General features: G+C 26.8%; 1 protein-coding gene across 1 annotated transcript in view; it reads left to right on the top strand.

Moving 5' to 3' along the window:
* Cht7 (chitinase 7) overlaps positions 1 to 21,174 on the top strand; it is a 78,287-nt gene that overhangs the window by 31,332 nt on the left and 25,781 nt on the right. Inside the window, exons 2-4 of the mRNA XM_071180017.2 lie at positions 14,554 to 14,623; positions 15,751 to 16,014; positions 19,192 to 19,370. Of these exons, the coding sequence (XP_071036118.2) occupies positions 14,554 to 14,623; positions 15,751 to 16,014; positions 19,192 to 19,370 (513 nt within the window). The remainder of the gene's footprint in view (positions 1 to 14,553; positions 14,624 to 15,750; positions 16,015 to 19,191; positions 19,371 to 21,174) is intronic.

Here is a 21,174-nt window from a genome sequence, read left to right as displayed (position 1 = left end):
TCGTGAAATCAGTTACGAACTCACGGTAAAAAAAATTTCATTTACTTTAGATAAATTTATAGGTAAATAGATAGAGGGTACGTAGATAAATTATATGACATTATCTTTGTTGATGCCATTTCCAATAAAGTAACTGTCGATGAAATAAATAGAGTAATAGTATTTAAAAGGTTAATTGAAATTGTTTGGGCTAATTGGTATTAATCAAATATTTTGAAAATGGGAAACGAACTTTAAATAATTTGACTACTTCTTAAGGCCCCTTATTTTTTGAAAAAAACCCTCAAACTATGGTGACAAAAAGTTTCCTTTATCCAAACAATATATGCAAAATGTATTTGGGAATTGATTAGTATTTCAATCTAAGACTGTAACCCATATCGCATATTAAACAAGGAATTAAAAAAGTACAAAAAACGTAGATTAAATAAATAAGAACAAGTGCAAATAAAAATGCAATGGAGATATGCTAAACTATTTTGGTTTTAAAAGTGTTTTATACAATTGACTATGAATGATAAGTCATAACTGTATGTGTCCTTATTTTTGTGCTGAAATTATAACTTTTGACGGGTCTAGGTACTCGATAGACGGTGAAAATTTAATCTTTTACCTAACCGGTTCCGGGTACCCGGAAATTTTTTTATTTGTTTCTCGATTGGTACCTGGTACCCAGACTAGCATTGAAACATTCATGCATAATTTGCCATCGAGCAAATATTTTAAAATATATAGCTAGAGGAAATTTATTGTGCACCTTCAAAAATAAAAGGTTACTATAATTTTGTATATGGTTGCGTCGAATATAAATTAGTGTTACCCGGGACGGGATACCTGGTAAAATTAACTGGGTCTTGAGACTATAAACTGGTTCCGGCTACCCGTTACCGGGTAGTAATTTTTTGTCGGGGACGGGTAATAACAGGGTTAGGAAAATATGGCCGGTCATACGGTACATCTCTAGCTGCAACATTTACCTATTAACTTGCTAAGGAAGTAACTAGTAAAATTCTATTTATACGTATTTATGGAAGGGTAAATTTCTACTGGCACAGGCTTAGGCAATTTAACAATTACTTAAAAAAAAACAATTAGTTAAAAGGCAAGTATTATTTTATTCCTCTGTTTAAAAAAAATATTTGCAGATGATGACATAATTTACGTAAAAATGTTTCATGCTCCAAAAGTAAAAAAATACAAATTTTTTCATGCTTCATATCACATAAGTAAAGAAGTTAAATTTTTTTTTAATTAAAGATAATTACTAAGAATTAAGAGCTATCCAAACGGAAACTTATGGATCAAATTCAATGATTCAAATAGAAGAAAAAACACTTAAAAGTTGAATAAGTCCTTGAAAAAAACATTTTTATCTAAAATATTTGAGTTTCTTCTTGTAAAACGCATTAAAAATAAAATATTTTACATTGAAAAGAAATCATTGGTAAAAACTGCCTTTTCTTTTTCTAATACTGAGCATCGAATAATCAATTAATTGTGAGGAAGAGTGTTCTTAATTGTAAGACATGAGTGTGACCATTTTTTTAGATATTTTATGAGTCGTTATTTTTTGACACATTTTTTTAATTTTGAATTTTAAGTTTCAAAATAGATACCAGCGTTTGCTTTTGATGAATGATAGATAAATAACTAGATAAAATAGCCAAAATTTAGTAAAATATACCATAAATTTAACTAATATTTCATTATTTTGTGCGCACTTTTCTATTAGAGTACGATGTAAGATTTTAAAAAAATGCATCAGAATTTTGACTAATTCTCCATAGGTACTTTGTGTAGACATTTCTGTTTGTAGTTAACCTGTCCAAACTTTAATAAAATGTATTACGCCTTTGATTAATATTGTAATTCATGCAAAATTTCCAAATGAATATAATCCTGAACAAATTGCAGTTTCGCAGCTTTGAACTGCACAACATTTAAATGTTGAACATTTAAATGAAACATTTAAATGAAACATTTAAATGAAAAAAAATTAATTTTTAATTACAGTCTCAAGTATAAGTTCGCTTTATTACTTTACATGGCGCTAAAAATGTAAAAATTTCTACACAAGTGCTACAAAAGTTGTTAAAATAAGAATTTTAAATTGTTCCAAGATTGCCGCGTTAACCTGCTTCTAAAACTTTCGATCAGAATAACGTATTCTTTGAAGATCTTCAACCAAACAAGTCATTCACACATTGGTAATAAAAATCACTCATTGACACGATAAATTTAATTAGCTTTACCCAACTGAAAAAAACTAGAAAAACTAATATGACTTTTTCTGAAAGAAGTTGGCTGTTTGATCGACCTCATTGCTGTTTCGTGTGGGCCGAAACCTCACCAGGTGCAACGACCTAGGAAATCGAAAGTACACGATCAACCGTTTCGAATTTACCTCCATATATTATCTCAAAAACATATGTCTTATGTTGATACAAAGAAGCAATATGTCTGTTAAACTACTTTTTTTTTATTTGACACTTGTATCTTCAGGCAAAATGCAAATTAGTTTTCCCTTGCATTTCCTTATCGTTTTGATGAAAGATGAACAATAAGCAAATGTCATGATCTACTTGGGCTCTTATTATTCATAAAAGTGTTCAAAATACTTTGTTTATTGTATGCTTAGAAAAATTGTTTTTTTGGAAGAAAAAGTAAATTATATCGTAGTTTTTAATGATATATTAAAATGAGGAAAATATCAGAACATATATTTAAATATAATGAAACGAAATCGCAAGCTTTTGTATTTTATGAAATAAGGATAAATGCAATGAAGCTCTCGTTGTAATGTAAAATAAGGCTCATAATTTAGTGGGGAGATAACAATAATGAAATATATAAAATGATGTTTGTCAGTTGATTATTATTATGAGAATGAGTGATTCATAATTTACTAATATACAGAAACTAATTCATCAGTTACGAATTCAAATAATGTAAAAAATATGGCATCCAACAGTTTAAATTATTGTGTTTTGAGAATTGATAATGTAAGAATGAACAGTAAGCAAAAGTTATGATCTAATTGCAGTTTCGTATTCATTGTAGTTTTTGCACTTATCAAAAAGAATTATGTAATATATCTTTATAAAAATATCTTTTTTTTGCAAAAAAAATTTGTTGTAATGTAAATGTAATGATTCTATTATTATAACACAACGCGGAAAATTGTCTGAAGTATATTTAAATGTAAGGATACAGGATAGCGCTCTTTTGTGTTTTATGAATTAATAATGAGTATGATGAAGTTGTTCTTAAATGTAATTTTAATGGAATAACTCCTAATTAAACAGGGAACAACAATAGGAGTTTTTAAAATGGTATGTTCTACGTGCTTTTTATAAGAATGAATGTTTCATAACCTATTAATTTCAAAAACATAAATAATGATTTGCAAATTTAAGTGATAGGAAAAATATTGCATTATTTCTATTAATTAATTAATTTATTTATCATTTATCATTATGTTTTTGACAATCGATGGTACAAGGATGAACAATAAATTAATGTTATAATAATTTTGGAATTTCTTATTTATATTAATGTCTATAAAAATATACTTTTAGAAAAAAATTATCTTGGAATCGCAGTTATCGTTATAAAGCAATGCAGAAAATTTCATTGCATATATTTAAATGTAAATAAAAAAGATTGCTCGGTTTTGTGTTTTATGAATTAGTGATGAATATGAAAGTTTCTCTTTGTAATATTTAAGGAATTGTTTTAGAATCCAATAATTTTAAGAATATTAATCATTACTTAAGAATTGAGGAATTGAAAAAATGTAGAATGAGATACTTGTATATGTTTTTGATGATACTATGAATTATTATTTTTTGTAATCGCAATGATTCTTATAACGCAATGCAGAAAATATCATTGCATATAATGAAATATAAATGAAAAGGATTGCTCGCTTTTGCGTTTTATGAATTAGTGATGGATATGATAATTTTTTATTTGCAATAAAGGGATGCTTTATAATCAAACAATTTTAAGAATAATAATCATGACTAACTAATTAAAGAATCGAAAATATAGAATCAGATTTTTTTTTCCTTTTGAGTTTTAAGAATGGACGGTATGAAGATACGAAATATAATGGTACGTGATACATGAAAGTTATTATTATTTTTTCAACTTCTTTTTGTAGCAATATTTACCTAATCAAAGTACTTTTTTGTTGTATTTTTAACAAAATATATTTTTAGAAAAAAACTATATTGTAACTTTAAAAATATTAAAATAACAAAACGCGAACAGTGTTATAACATATATTTAATTGTAAATAAACATGATCAATTTTCATGATTTTAGGAATTAATGATGGATATCATTAAGTTCAGTTCTATTTGCAATATTTATGGAATAACTATCATTACTTCATGGAGACCAGCAATAAGATTTTTTAAAACAATATATATTAGAAGTTCATTATATGAATGATCATTTTATAACCTAATAATTTTTGGAACCAAACTGATGACACACAAATTGAAATTGCAACGAAAATAGATCATTATATATTTTGATATTTTTTTTTAGTGTGTTTCAAGAATTAATGCTGTATAAAAAAAATTATCATTCATTTAATGCTTCGCTTCTTAGTTACAAAACATTTGTGTTCATACAAATCAAAATAATTCTCTTATTATACTGTACTCTTCAGTCAGCAAGGAGTAGGGAATTTAACTTTTTTTTAATTTATTTTACTTATATTTTATTTTATTTAATTTTTCTATTTTATTTATTTTTTATGAGTTTGAAAAAAGAGTAAAACAAAAATGTAAAAACAATTGGGAAAGATTTACATTTTTTGGAAAATTTTCGCTTTCGCCCGGTTTACTGAAAAGTATCCTTACATATTTATAAAAAGATATCTTTTTGAAAAAATTAAACCACGTTGTAATTTTAATAATTCTGTAATTATAATTATAATAATATAGTTATAATAATATAAATATAATTATAATAATACAATTATTTAATAAAGCAATTTCAATGCTATAATTACAATGATATAATTACAATGTAATTTTATAATGTAATCAATCATTTAATAATGTAATTTTAATGATATAATTATTAAGTGAACTCAAAAAAATATTATAATGCATATTTTTGTAGTGAAAAAATCTTTAAGAAATTAATAATTAATAGTAAGTTTCGTTTGCAATGTAAATTAAAAACCTGTTAATTTTTTAGATTAATGTTTCGTTACCAAATAATTTGAAGTAGGTAAGTAATAATTTTGACAAATCAATGAAAGAAATAAGTTCAGATAAAGTTAACTTTTGCATTTGTTCATTTATTTTATTGTTTCAAAACAATTTCTTAACTTTTTTTAAACTCCAGAGATATTATTTTCGTGCTTTAAATATATGCCATTCCTTCGCAATGACCCTGTCATTCATAACATTCCAACATAGCTGTTCACATCAAATAATATATTTCCATTTATATAAAAGTTGGATGTATCTATAGTAAATCTGGTAAATAAAACAACAATAAAATATACCAACATTCAACATAAGAAATATTTTCTATTTTTTTCACTTTCTTTACCACCTTTGTTAAACTTAAAAAATAAAAAAAACTGAAATCACTAAAACCATAAGAACTGACACACGACCCAATAAAATATGAACAATGTAATATAAAGTGAATTTGAACAGCATGTAGTAGATCAAGTTTAAAAACACTTTAGATACGAGTGATTGGAAATATTTTCAGTGCGTATTTTATAGGTCAAGGGGACTACCTGAGAACTTCAAGCAATCATGCGTAGCATTTGATGTAGCAAGAATTCGATAATTTTAACAAATTATAATGTTCAAGACTTATTAATTTTGGCAAAGAAAAGGTTTTTTGTAACATCACTTACAGATAAATGCTATTACTGTCTTTTAAGCCGAAACAATTACATGTCGTATGCTTGTATCCGTGAGTTATGTCAAAAATAACCAATGAGTTATGTTACAACGGTTGTATATTTAAAGCTTTACCAGGAAAAAATTTAATAATGTAAGACAGTCACTAAGTGTTTTATTTAAACTTTTAGCTTGGTGCTTTATAGTCGTCTGATTATTAATACCAAATAATGTTTTTGTGATAATGAGTTTATCAATTATTTAATCAAAATAATAAATGCCTGTCAATGATTGTAGTTTTTAATGTATACTTATAGCTTTACCGAAAAAATAAACTTTTTATCATGGAAAAATTTTTACTAAGTAATGTATTTAAACCTTTGATTTGATGCTTTTCCTATAGTTGTTTTATTATTAATATCAAATAATGTTTTTGTTCGCAGTTTATTAATAATTTAATCAAAATAAATAGTTATCAATAATAGTAGTTGTTAATGTATACTTGCAATTTTTCAGGAAAAAAACTTCTTATTATAGAAAAAGTATTTTATTCAAGCCTTTGATTTGCTGCTTTAACTATGCTTTTCTTATTACCAAATAATGTTTTGTTTCGGAGTTTATCAATTATTTAATCAAAATAAATAGTTGTTAATGTAAAGTAACTTAAGAAATATCAGGTAAGGTTGTCTAAAAATAACGATTTTGCTTTTGTTAAATTAGAGAAAACAAAAAAATATTTTCATATGAAATTAAACAATAGATGATTTTATACCATTTAACTAGGGTTTGAAAATCGTTGACATTAATGTCAACGATTGTTCGATTAAAAGGCATTATTCCAAGCTGAATACAACAGCCGGAAAAAAGTTTTATTTCAAAACCGTTTCTGAAATATAACAAAAGGGGGGGGGATTTTGTTGCATTCAGACAAATTCTTGATCTTGACTAGGGTGTGGGAATTTAAATCTGAAATGAAATTAGCTAGCTTCTAAAGATACAGATTTTTTTTTTTAAAAATAAATAATATTCTTATCCTATTTTTGGTCCTATTTTCGGCGAGTTTGAAAATGTTATATATAAAAGTCTCGTAAATGTTGTGGCAAACTTAAAGTAAGTCAGAACGCATCATCAGAATGAAACTTGCTTAAGTACCTATCCCCAGATATATCATAGCACGCAACTAGGAGATCTTACCGATTATGCACAAGAAGAAACGTTTCAAAAGAACACAGAACATATTTTGAAAAAAGAAATTCGTTTAGGAGTTTCCGATGATTAAAATTTATAAATTCTTTTCTAATGGTATATAAAAAGAGTGATGCATTGCAAACCTTTATGTAGATAATAATACTGTAGCTGCTATATGTCGCGGCATATTAGGTAGCATATGTATTGTAACCCATATGTAGCATACTTATTGTGAAAATCCAGAAAAGTATGGATATAATACATTACTAACGCGTGAAAGGAAACTTACGAGTAAAAAACTTCCAAACAGATACATTAAATGAGTAAATCAAACCAAAATGCAATCTTTTCTCATAAATATAGCACCTAGAAAGGATGGTATTTATTACTTTTAACAAAAACTTTGTTTTATATCCTCAATGGTATTTCAAAAGATCGAGATCATGATCATAAGTGGGAAAAAAACACTGAATTGAAAAAAAGCAACATATGAACTTTCCTATATTATGCTTCTATTTCCTGAAAATATTGTTTCTTTTTGAGATTAATAAACTCATATTTCCTTTTTAATAACCCGTATTTTTTTAACTTTTTTTATATTTATCCACATTGGAGGATTGCGGAAAGAGTTTTGTGACAGACTGTAGGGAAAAAAATAGAAAATGAAGCATATCAGATATTTCAAATAACGTATAGCTGTCTGTCACGACTTTCATGGCTGAAAGAATACGAGCTAACTCGTTGCTCGTGAAAAATGAAGTGAAATTATAACTTTTTCCATAAAATTTATTATTTCTTTTTCTTCTTCCTTTCTGCCAGAAGTGGGTCAAATGTGACTTTTCATCGAACAGAGCGACTCATTTAAGAACTAAACATAAATTCCCAAACACAATACCTACTAAAATAATAATATTTCGATATTTTATTCAATGCATTAACGGTGAGAGGATTGGAATAGAATATCGAATAAAAAAAGAAAAGATTCGAGACCCGTGAAGGCGTGCCTTCTGTGGGGCGAATCGGGAACGAAATGCCACGTGACATTTTAACCTTGCAAACTGATCAGTTACACCCAAATATGCCGCCAGACAACAAACAGACTTTTGCAATGGGATTATTTTTAAAAAAGACAAGTATGAATTTATATAGAATCGAAAGTATTTCTATTAATAAGAATAAATATATGTTTTCTATTTAATATCATTCGTATCAATTTCTTTAAATCCATACGCCACATGCAGAGGGGTGGAAATGGGACTACGGCCCTAGGTATTTAACCAATGTATATCTTTTTTTTATTAATATATAAAGGATTTAATAACTTCAAGTATTTCTATCCAAAAAGCATAGCGATAAGTGTTAACTATAAAGCATTAATAATCCAACAACATATTTAAGCAAACCTCTCAGAAAAGTTCGATGTTCTTTACTAAGTTGAGATTGCAATACCTTTTTCTATGTTATTTTGAATAGCAGTGAAGTATCCATTTCAACGTAGATTAAACTCTACACGCTAAAATCAGAAGATATAATTTTTTCTTGTTGTTTACGGCATCCAATTTTGTTATGATCATTTGGCTGTTTTTGATACCAATCATAGTTAAGACTTAGAAGGAAAAAAAACACTAATAGACTAAAATTTTTAAATATATTTAGTCTTTTAATAAAAATAACACGCAATTTTCAAAGTAATTTCGTGTTTTTACCTTGTTCATGGAACTTAAATTAGAAAATCATTACTATATTTTTTGTTACAGATGCTGATTAAATCAGTCCTTATAGTTCTAATAAACCACATACTGATTTTAAAACTATAAATAAAAATATATTACTTTAAAGTAAACGCATATAAGGAAGGGTTTACTAACAAAGAAGAAAAATTAAGATAAAAATATATATCATGGCGTTGAATCACGAATAAATGAGTAGGATTACGGAAAAATATTTAATCAATCGAACTATTTGCTGCTTGTTTTTTTCGTTATTAGGATATAAAAATAACTTTTAAGGCTATCACTATGTATCATTAGCATAACACTAAATCAATAAATATCGTGCATCAAAATGAATTTTATAAAATAAAAATTATCTGTTTGAATACTAGAGTTAATTAAAATAGTTAATTACTGAAGTAAAATGTTATGCTTTGTAAAATCTTACAACTAAGTCTAATTTTGGTTAATGCAAGAACATAACTAGGCTACTGAAAAGTAATAATAAAAAGTAACAAATTTCATCACTCTTTTACATTAATCTCAAAGCAAGAGACAAAATGCATCAACTACAAAAGAACACAGCTGAAATATATGCATCTTTTAAACGAAACCAAAATACATAAACATAAACAACAACCATTCTTAGAGATTAAATATCATACATAAAACTGGATTTCAAAAGATTAAAAATGCCTGCATGATAACCAGTTAAGAACTTTAAACGTTTTTCATCAGTTGAGAAAGCACATAATGAAATATTCATGAAACATTTGAAGAGTTTAAAATGTGCTGACAATGTCCATCTGATAAGAAGTTTGAAAATTGTTAACATTTAACAACAATTGTCAGTTGTGAAAACACATTTGAGAATAATCTTACAGATAAGATTATTTGAAAACACTCAATTGTCGTGTTTTAGTTTATGTAATCAGTTTAAAAGCATACTTAAAATTCATCTAGTTTCCCGTTCGAAATATGCATGCAATGTAACAAATTTCAAAACTCTGCAACATCAATCATAAATGAAGAGACAAATACGATTGAAATATCTCGGTTTTTTTCAAATAACGTCAAATGATATAAACGTAAACAACAACTATGCTTTGCGCGGAATAAGCTTATGATTGATCATTCTCATTTTACTATACACAGCGGGTATCCATTAGTTAAGCACAAAATGGATTTCCCATTGTCTTAAAGTTATAAAACGCGTGGGTCAAATCTTGGAATAATAAGCTTTAAATTAAGCCGCGAGCCAGCTTAACGCTCAATCTGACCTCAAAATTCACCGGTGTGCTGGCAAGCAATTTAATTCGCAAAGTAACACAGATTTATTTTAAACTAATCTCATGGCAAATCCATTTATGATAATGGATAGTTGAATGGAGTGAATTTGAAACCCACGAACAGTATTTTCCATTAGGTAAAGCTATTATGTAGAACAATGCCACTAACTTGTTTAGAATATGTAAAAAAAAGAAATAATGTTCTTCACCTGTTTAACCATTTTCCCATTTATTGTTTTCTTTTATTCAATTAATGATCACTGAAAGCGACTAATGAGCGTCAACATTAATGGAATATATAGCTGTAATAGTTTCTTTTATTAAACAATCTTTTGAAAACATTAAGTTGATTAATTGATTTGTAGTTATTATATTAAGTTAAGTAATTTGCTTTAAATGGCTGGCTTATTAATATACAGAAAAAATAAAAAGTCACCCTACTAAAAAACTACTAAATCAAACAACAGAATTAATCCATAATTTAATACATAGATAAATATATTTTTCTGTTTTCCATTTTAAAAAAAAATATTATAATTTCTGGGTGAAAAATAATAAAAAATGCAAATGCATAGATTAAGATAATGTTTTTTAAAAATAAATGTTTAGAAGTATTCAGTTATTTTAGTAAAAAATATATCAAAATATTTTTGAAATCATTAAAATCGCTTTTGCTTGATTTTTTTTAAATTTTACGATCCTTTTAAGTAATTAATCTAAAAAGAATATTTCATATTAGGTTAATTTTTTGATGGTTTCTGTACTACTGGACCATCATGATTAAACTATGATCAAAGGATATCATCTTTTTGATTCCTTAGTCTTTTTGGCAAAATTTGTACAACATTCCTTTAGGTTATCCAACATTTCTTTTCGCTATTAATAATTTATATGTTTATCCTATTTAGGTTAGAATAAATTACCCCAAAAAAATACAAATAGTTCATCTCAACCACAGTTTTATAAAAACATCACAAATTAAGTATTTTTCCCTGCATTGCGTTTCATAGAATTTTAGAATTTGGAAACATAGGTTAATTTTTTGATGGTTTCACAATTTTTTGATGGTTTTTGTACTACTGAACCTTCATGATTAAACTATGATCAAAGGATATCATCCTTTTGATTCCTTTGTCTTTTTGGCAAAATTTGTACAACATTCCTTTAGGTTATCCAACATTTCTTTTCGCTATTAATAATTTATATGTTTATCCTATTTAGGTTAGAATAAATTACCCCAAAAAATACAAATAGTTCATCTCAACCAAAGTTTTATAAAAACATCACAAATTAAGTATTTTTCCCTGCATTGTGTTTCATAGAATTTTAGAATTTGGAAACATAGAATTTCATAAAATTTTTGATGGTTTCACAATTTTTTGATGGATTTTGTGCTACCGAACCATCATGATCAAACTATGATTAAAGGATATCATCCTTTTGATTCATTAGCCTTTTTTGGCAAGGTTTGTACAACATTCCTTTAGGTTATCCAACATTCCTTTTCGCTATAATAATTTATATGTTTATCCTATTTAGGTTAGAATAAATTACCCCCAAAAAATACAAATAGTTCATCTCAACCAAAGTTTTATAAAAACATCGCAAATTAAGTATTTCTCCATGCATTGTGATTCATAGAATTTTATTTCAAAATTAAAAAAAAAGCTAATAATATTTGCAAGCATTGTATTTGAATATAAATTACATATAATCTAGAAATACAATAATATTTCGGAAGCATCAAGAATTTTAATGGAAGAAGACAAAGGAATATAATCTAATAATTTCTTGTTTTGATCTAATTTTTTATACTAAATCTGGACAATGATTTCAAAACCAATAGAAAACACAAAAGAAATAGTGTATTTCAATACATTCAAAATTCTTGACTCCTTTTAACTTGGATACGCCAAAACCAGCAACTGAAGAAAATTGAAGAGACTTATGAAATAAAGTAAAATGAAAAATCATGAATCATTCCAAAGTCGGCGAGTTCCTTTTCATATTTCTTTTACAATATTCAGAAAAAGAACTAAAGAATTGTCTTTTACAAAATGGCTACTTGCCCTACTTACGCTTTTGTTTTAAATTTGCCTTTAAAAAGTCAGCTTTTTCTTCGTAAAAATTACCTTTCTCTATCTGAACAATAAAACACTTCTTGTCAATATAAGTCATGGACATAACAGCTAATGGTCTGCGTATTTCCTTTTTAGGAGTTAACGATTTAAATTACTTTAGAATATTCACTCATAGCCATGTTTCTTAAGAAGAATTTTGTCCTTCATGTGTTTTTAAGACTATAACTTATACATTTATCAATAAATAGTTCGATCTTTATATACTGGTGATGTAAACTTTTTTTTAAAAAAATAATCTAACTATTTTCTTGATGAATTTTTAGCATTATTAAGTCTAACTTATATTGAACAGAATCGATTGTGTCTGGTAAATTTATATATATTGGTCAATAAATAGTTCTAATTTTAAGTAGCGGCAGCGTAAACATTAAAAAAATCTTTTCACTTTTATATTAATAAATATTTATTATTATTATATCTAACTTATACTGAACTGAATCTCTTGTGTTTCGCGAATTGATACATTTATCAATAAAGAGGTCTAACTTTACGTAGTGGCAACTTAAAACTTCAAAAAAAATAGTTTCTCTCTTTTCTTAATAAATATTTAGTATTATTACGCCTAACTTAAATTGAACTGAATCCATTGTGTTTGGTGAATTTATATATTAGGCAATAAATAGTTCTAGCTTTATGCAGCGGCGGTGTAAACATTAAAAAAATAGTTTCACTCGTATATTAATAAATATTTGCTATTACTGTATATAACTTATACTGAATTGAATCGATTGTGTTTCGTGAATTTATACATTTATCAATAAAGAGTTCTAACTGTGTGTAGTGTCGACTTTAAACTTTAAAAAAATAGTTTCTCTCTTCTCTCAACAAATATTTACTATTATTACACCTAACTTGTATTGAACTGAATTTATTATGCTTGGTGAATTTATATATTTGTCAATAAATAATTTTAACTTCATGTAGCGGCAGCGTAAGCATTAAAAATAAAAGTTTCACTCATTTCTTAATAAATATTTAGTATTATTACATCTAAATTGAATTAAATTGATTGTGTGCTGCAAATTTATACAATTATCAATAAATAGTTCTAAATTTATATAGCAGGACACAAACTCTAAAAAAAATAGTTTCCCTCCTTTCTTAATAAATTTTTAGAATTATAACCTCTGACTCATATTGCATTATATCAATTGAGATTGATAAATATTATCCATTCTACTGAGATAATTCATAAATGTAATTTCTGCTTTGCATATTTACAAAAACAAATTATCTCTAACCCATACTGTCAAAATTACATAGAATTCCATTTCTGTAAGCAACTTTTCCATCGAATAACTTGACATAGAAAGAATGGTTGGCATGCTATGCATCAGAAAAAGCCAGGTAAAACTGTAAAACATTTCACGTCCAATGACCACGATAAAGTAAAATTAAATTTTATACAAAATTTCAAAATCAAACAAAGCGTTAGGAAATAGGATAAACGAATTAAAATGTATTTGAAGACTTAAAAGACTACTAGGTATTTGCATTAAGAAATTTGCCTACATAAAAAGCAAAGCAACGAAAAGGTGTAAACTTGTCCCGGTGTTATCGAAGACAGTTTTGTAGTTCCTTGGAGTTACAGAACTATCTTTAACAACATAGGATTCAATATTTTCATTCAATTCTACTTATCAGATACAATAATTTATTGAAGCAAGAGCTTTGTTTTAACAAAATTGTTATTTTTTTTTTGCTACATAATAATAGCACAGTGAAAGTTCATTAATTTAAGTAGGACATGCATCATAAAAAATAAATTTCCTTGTAATCGAAAGTCATTATTTGTAATTGCAAATTAGTAAAGAAAAACCAAAATTGCTTTCCACTCTTATTTAAAAATCTGTGTCAAAAATATAACTTCCTACGCAAACAGGAAAATTTTATAAAAATTTTTACATTGAGAAAAAGAAACTTTCAACTTCTTTTTAAAAAAATATCTGTTATTAGAAATTAATACATATTTTATTTTTCATGCATGCACTGTCAAACATTCCTGTCCAAATCACAAAAAAAGCACTGGTACTCCAAGTCCCGGTACTTTTTGCCAGTAAAATTTAGCTTTAGCGGAACTTGTTACGGAACGAACAAAAAAATCTGAAATACCGTAATTTTTATAGTAATAATTGCAGTAATAGAAATAGTTGTAAATATTGCTATAAAAATTGTGGTATAATATTTTACGATAAAAATGGATTTTACGGTAAAATAGATTTTATGGATGATGGACTCAAAGTGCTGTGACCTTATACCGTAATTTGATCCAGAGTGTATTCCTGTTATGATTTAGTTAATTTACCATTCATATCTAATAAATATTTTGCTTTTTTTTTAGGGGACAAGTTCAATTATATTTCTTTGTACTGCTGCGCTTCTCCTGTGTGTACATGGTAGCAAATTAACAAGTAAGTAAATACGTTCAAATCTTCATTTTGTAAAAAAAGATTGAAATTATATTTGTTCTATATGAATCAAAAACATTTGATTGTTATACTATTGCTACCTAATTTTTTCTTTCTTTAAAGTTGCTTTGAAAAATAGGCACGTTTAGTTTTTACAATGAATGATAAATTAAATGAATGACTAGTTTTTATTTTTAATTAAATTTGAAACGATTTTTTTTTTCTTAAAGGTAGTGAACTTAAGTAATAAATATATGCAAATGTGGCTTCCTTTATAAGATTCCGTTTTTAAGTACTGCTTTTAAAAACTTTGGAATCGATTAATTTACGTTATTTTTCAATGTTTTGCGATATTAATAAGATATGAAGATTTCAGCTTGTTAAACCATAATGTAGTGCGAATTTGATAAATACTTTACATGATGTCAAATTTATCCAAATTATCGTAATAATTACCTTTTATAAATTTGATGATCTTCCACCTTGACTGGAAACATGGTTAAAAATTTAAATCTTATCTTATTAAGTCTTATCGTATCTTATTAATTTAAATCTGAATCCCCGTTCCTCGTACGTTGTAAAAAACAGTAAGTAATCAATAAATCAGTACTAAACAATACTGCAAAATGCTGTCCAAACCTGAAAGGCATGTACCAACAAAATAAATCGAGTTAAAATAATTCAAATGTTTTAATTTATTTTTATTTTTTGTCCTTTCTGATGGCTTTACGTAATTAGATCAGGCAAAACTTGTTTTTAGTGGTTTATCCTATTTAAATAAAGATTAACTGTACTAAGTATCATTTTGAGTGAATTCCGTGCTCGAGGCCAACTCATGATGATCAAAATTTACCAGAATCAAACAATAACTAGATTTAACAAGATTTGCTAGATTTACATAATTCATACATTTGCAAGAGATATTGAAGTATTTGCAAATTTTAATGAGGTGAAAAGATGATGTTACCAATATTTTTTTTAATCTTTCTGATAATTTCTTAAATTATTATTTTCTGTATATGTGCTAAGTTCTTTTTAAGATGTAACTCTAACATTTGCTTTGCGTATTTGTTTCGCTAAAAATGCAAAATTTGTTTGCTTAGGACTTTTTTTTCTTATTTTTAATATAGGTTCCAAAAAAGATAATTCCAAAAAAATCGTCTGTTATTTTACAAATTGGGCTCAGTATCGACCTAACGAAGGGAAGTATGTTCCAGAGGACATAGAACCCAAACTGTGCACCCATCTGATATTTGCTTTTGGTTGGATGAAAAAGCACAAGATATCTTCCTTTGATTCCACAGATGAAACTAAGAATGGAAAGAAAGGAATGTACGAGAGGTTGGTGGAAATCAAAAACAAAAATAAGGATTTGAAAGTCCTTCTAGCCATAGGTATATTGCGTTTGAATTTATTCGTAATTGATTACTACACTGAGAAAAAAAGTATGGTCAAAATAACCAGAATATAGCAAAATTTACCGCGGTTCTGACTCTATGGGAACACCAAAAACCCCGGTAATTTTTACCGAAGCACTTAGGTAGTGATTTTGGTAAAATTACCAAAACATATGGTTTTATAATATGTGATAAAATTTGATAAAAGTGGTAAAGTTTGGTAAATAGGGCAATTAACAAAAAAAAACTATTGTAAAGTTAAAAATAATTACAACTCTTCAAAAGTAAATTTGTTATTTTAAACGCTAAATAAATTTTATGGTGAGACTTAAACTGTGAACGTTTTTAATACAAAAACGTGAACTTGTATGATAAATTCTTTAATAATCAAATAATTTTTTAGATATCATTATCTTATAAGAGGATGTATTTATATTAAAAAATTCAACGAAATTATTGAGTAATACTTAATGAGCTTTAATTGTAACTTCTATTAATATCCCTTAGGTTATTAAAGATTTTTACACACGGAAAAAAATTCTGGTAAAATTACCGTACTATATGATAAGAACTTTTCTGGTAAAAAAATAATTAAAATATTCGTTTGTTAATCATTCATTTAGTAATTTTTCAGTACATTTGATAACGGTTTACCGGAAATTCTGGTTTTCAAAATTATAGTTCTTATTTACCACACATTTAATAAAAAAAGAACAGAACGGAAAATTAAAATAAAGTTAACCAAATAAATAGTTTTTAGGCCGTGCTCTAAAGTATCATTATAAAATTAACAAATTTTGTCACATATTATAACGCATATTTAATTGTTAATTCTATCAAAATTTAACCAAAATGCTTCGGTAAAAATTACCAAGTTTCTTGGTTTTCCCATAGAAGAAACTCGGAATACTCAGAAACTCGTTCCCATAAAAGAAGAGCAAGAAACACGGTAAATTTTACCACAAACTGGTAGTATGACCATTCTTTTTTTACAGTACAGAAACATCTATCTTTATTTATCTAGAATATGCTTTATGTACAAAAACATTCTATTTTTATATCTATTAATTATTAATTTTTTAATGCATAGTTAGAAACTTTATACTTATATGTATATTTATTTATAATCTTGACAATGAATCTTTTTACTGTGTCTTTCACCGTTAAATGCTTACTTCTTTGCCTATTTTCCTCCTTGTTTTTTCCCCTTTTCGCTGAATAATTCATGCAATATTAAAAGAGCAATGAACAAAAGTTTCATTCATTTCATAATAGCGTGCTCAAGAGTTTTTTATTTTTAATTTTGTCATAAAACTACCTTCTGCGTAATAAACCTAGTTTTTTAAATGGGTATGTTACAAAGGTTCTACACGATTCAACGAAGTATAACATACCTATAAACAGAATATAATAAAAAACATAAACGTGAGTTATGAAATGTGTTAAGTTTGAAAACATCTAAATGACAGCATTTAAAGCATAATTCTTTTGAAGAAGTTTGCTATTAAAATATTAAGAGCATTTTTATTACTATTATTTACACTATTTAAATATGTAGAACTGTTTTGGGGTACAACTAATGAAATACCCATTGCAACTTCATAATTTTCAAACATTTTTTTATCCAACTCATATTTTTAATTTGAATATTTATAACTGTATTTGGGAACAACTAATAAAAGACCTGTTGAAGTTCAAATTTTGCAAACCTTTTTTTTATCCAATTTACATCTTTAATTTGTATCTGTTTTTGGGGGCAACTAATAAAAACCCGGGTGCAAATTCAGTATTTTTTTATCCAACTCATATCTTCTATCATCGGCAATTACATAGCATATTAATTGTAATAAAGACAGAAATGAGTGAGTGATTTAGCAAGTCAGTGAATATTTAATGATTAATTTAACGATTTAGTGGCTATAAGAATTAAGTATTTTGTAGTTATTATGGATACAGTTAATTAATTGGATTCAATCAATAATTTAATCATTTAACAAGGGATTTAGTAACTCTCTTATATGTTTTGTGATTAAGTAGGTTATTTAGTAATTTTATAATTTGGTTATTGATTGTGTGCTTTAGATTGTTATTTAATAATTCAGTTAATTCGTCAAAATTTAGCGTAATTAGTAATTTAGTTAGTTCAATTATTGATTATGTTTGTTATTTGATAATGTAATTAGTTTGAAACTATCTTTCTGTGATTAATGTTTCAATTAGATATTTATTCATTCATTTAGTTCGTGATTTAATATTTTAAAAAATGATTTTGTAGTTCAGTTAGTGCTCAATAAATAATGTAAAGATAGGGTCATTAACTTCTTGTTTTAATTTGTATGAAAGTTAGCTGAACGGAAACTTTTAATTAACATTTTGCAGTTGTTCAATAACGATTTAAGTAAAAGAAGATGATCTGCTGTTCAAACTAGAATGTTACAAAAAAGTCGGGTTAACTTAAGGGTCAACTTTTAGGGAACTAAATTTCTATTTGTTTTTTAATTTTCAAAAATGTTTTATTATAATTAACGAAATTTATTTTCTAAAATCTGAAATAAACACTTTTTTTGTCATTTAACAATTTAAATTCAGAAGTTTTCTAACAAAAAATTTCCAAATAATATTTATTTTTATCAACTTTCTTAGTTGTTTTCATAGAACCAGTTTTTTAAAATAATATCCAATCATCACATTATATACGCTTACATAGGAACTTAAAACATAAAAACTAGTAATATCGTTTACTAATGCTTTCATACAATTTTATTTTTCAAGTAATAATATTTCTAAAAAAAAATTTCAATATTCTTTTCCTGGCTCGGTAATTTTTTAATTGTATTCTTTATTGTATATTTTTTAAATTGTTGCAAAACATTAGCTTTTAATTTACAGCTCAGTGGCTTTTTATTTACAGCTCAATTACTTTTTATTTACAGCTCAGTAGCCTTTTATTTACATCTCAGCAGTTTTTAATTTATAGCTCATTTTCTTTTTATTTACAGCTCAGTAGCCTTTTATTTACAGCTCAGCAGTTTTTCATTCACTGCTCAGTTTCTTTTTATTTACAGCTCAGTGGCTAATTCTATTAATAATTGAGTAGATTAGTTAAGAAATCGGTAATGAGAATGAATTATGTTGTGTTAAAACTAACAGGAAATTTTTTTTTAAATCGTGCAGGTGGATGGTCTTTTGGAACTCAGCGTTTCAAAGACATGGCATCAAATCGCTACAACCGTCAACTTTATGTATTCAGTGCAATCAAATACCTGAGGGACAGGAATTTTGATGGTCTTGATTTGGATTGGGAATTCCCCAGAGGACCCGATGATAAAAAGAATTTCGTACTCTTGTTAAAAGTAAGTATGAACATAATTTGTACTTTAATAATGAGAGAAATAACACATTTCAACCAGGGGTATCAATACCGCAATATTTTTGGCAGACCAAATGCATTATAATGCTACAATAATTATTGTGAAATTATTCACCTTATAAAAAATATGAACTGTAAAAAATTCTCGATTAAATCACGGTAAAAAGTACCGACACTCAGAGAGTCGATACTTATCACCGTAACTAACAGCGTTTTTTAATCACAATCATCAATACAATTAAAATAAATTAAAAGTCCTATTAAATTTATTGTCAAGTCTTAGAACTTAGAATTCAAGTTAAAATTTTAGTTGCATCAAATGCAGAACATGGAATACACAGATCAAAATTTATATCTATTTTTAATTTATTGTGCAAATGTTCAACGCATTATTTCGGGTCCAAATGTATTCTATTATACTAGAATACTCATGCGTATTATCCTTTACGTCATCATTTTTTATCTGATATTGAGTCAAGACAATGAATTAATTCAGTTTAATTTTATGATAAATAAATTTTATCGAATTTTCCATGAAAATTTTATATTGCGTAGGTTTAAAATAATTTATTGCTTTCTATTTCTATCATTACAGTTTCAGTAAACACAATACTAAATTATAACGTAATGTGCACAAAAAAAGTTTCATTTCTAACATGTGACGCAAAAGAATCTTTAGTTTCTTTACCTGCTTTATGAAAGTGGTATTTCAAGATATCAACTTTTCCTAATGCCCTTGACCACGAACAGTTATTTCATTCGTTTTTATATTTTTACCTTCAAATACAATCCACTTGGAATACTTTTGCTTTTACCCGTTTACCAGAATGTCTTAAATATTCAACTTTATCTTTCAAGGTCGTACGATTACCGACCAGATGCATGAAAGATAATAAGTGTTTCTGCCGACATTTTTAAGTTCTGCGTTCCTAAATAGTATTTAACCTTGTTTTCATTTCAATAGAGGGAGTGTAGAAGCACAAATCGGTTTTAAAAAATATTGTAAATAGTTTGCAATAAAGGATATCTTGTTAGTTTTTTCCTTTTGAAATAGGAATAGAGCCTATAATGAATACTTTGAACATACATACAAAATAAAAACAAAGAACATTCTCGAAGTTTTAAGTAAAGTACCTTTCAAGTAACTGAATACGAAAAAATTTGAAATAGTACCAAAGAGCTGTTCTACGTCGCTTTGTCACACACAATTCGTCGAGCACAATTTGTCTTGTAACAATTCGTCTGGAGCAAAATTCGATACAGCGATAATTCATCGTGGGTGCAACTCTTCGTAGGGACAATTCATCGCAATCACAATTCGTCGCAGTGAAGATTCATTGAATAATTAGATATAAAAAGCTACAAATAGTTTACAATAAAGGATATCTTGTTAGTTTTTTTTTTCCATTTTAAATATTATGAATGCTTCAAAACTGAACAAGCATACGAAGTAAAAACAAAGAACTTTCTCGGAGTTATAAGTAACGGGCCTTTCAAGAAAACTGAATACGAAAAAAATTCAAAATAGTACCGAATTGCGGTTCTACGTCACGCACAGTTCATAGCACACAATTTGTCTTGTAATAATTCGCCGGGAGCACAATTAGTCACAGCGACAATTCATCGTGGGTACAACTCTTCACGGAGACAATTCGTCGCTGGAGAAACTCGTCGCAACGACAATTAATCATGGGAATAATTCTTCGCAGAGACAATTCGTCATATGCACAATTTCTTGTACTTTCGAAGAAATAAATCTATTAAGGAAGACGAAACCCATGTGTTGT

The sequence above is a fragment of the Parasteatoda tepidariorum genome, chromosome 1, assembly GCF_982258835.1.
Source record: "Parasteatoda tepidariorum strain Cologne lab strain chromosome 1, Ptep-v5.0, whole genome shotgun sequence".
In the NCBI taxonomy this organism is placed as follows: Eukaryota; Metazoa; Arthropoda; class Arachnida; order Araneae; family Theridiidae; genus Parasteatoda; species Parasteatoda tepidariorum.
Note: the sequence above shows the minus strand (reverse complement) of the source record. Positions and strands in the feature narration are given on the sequence as shown.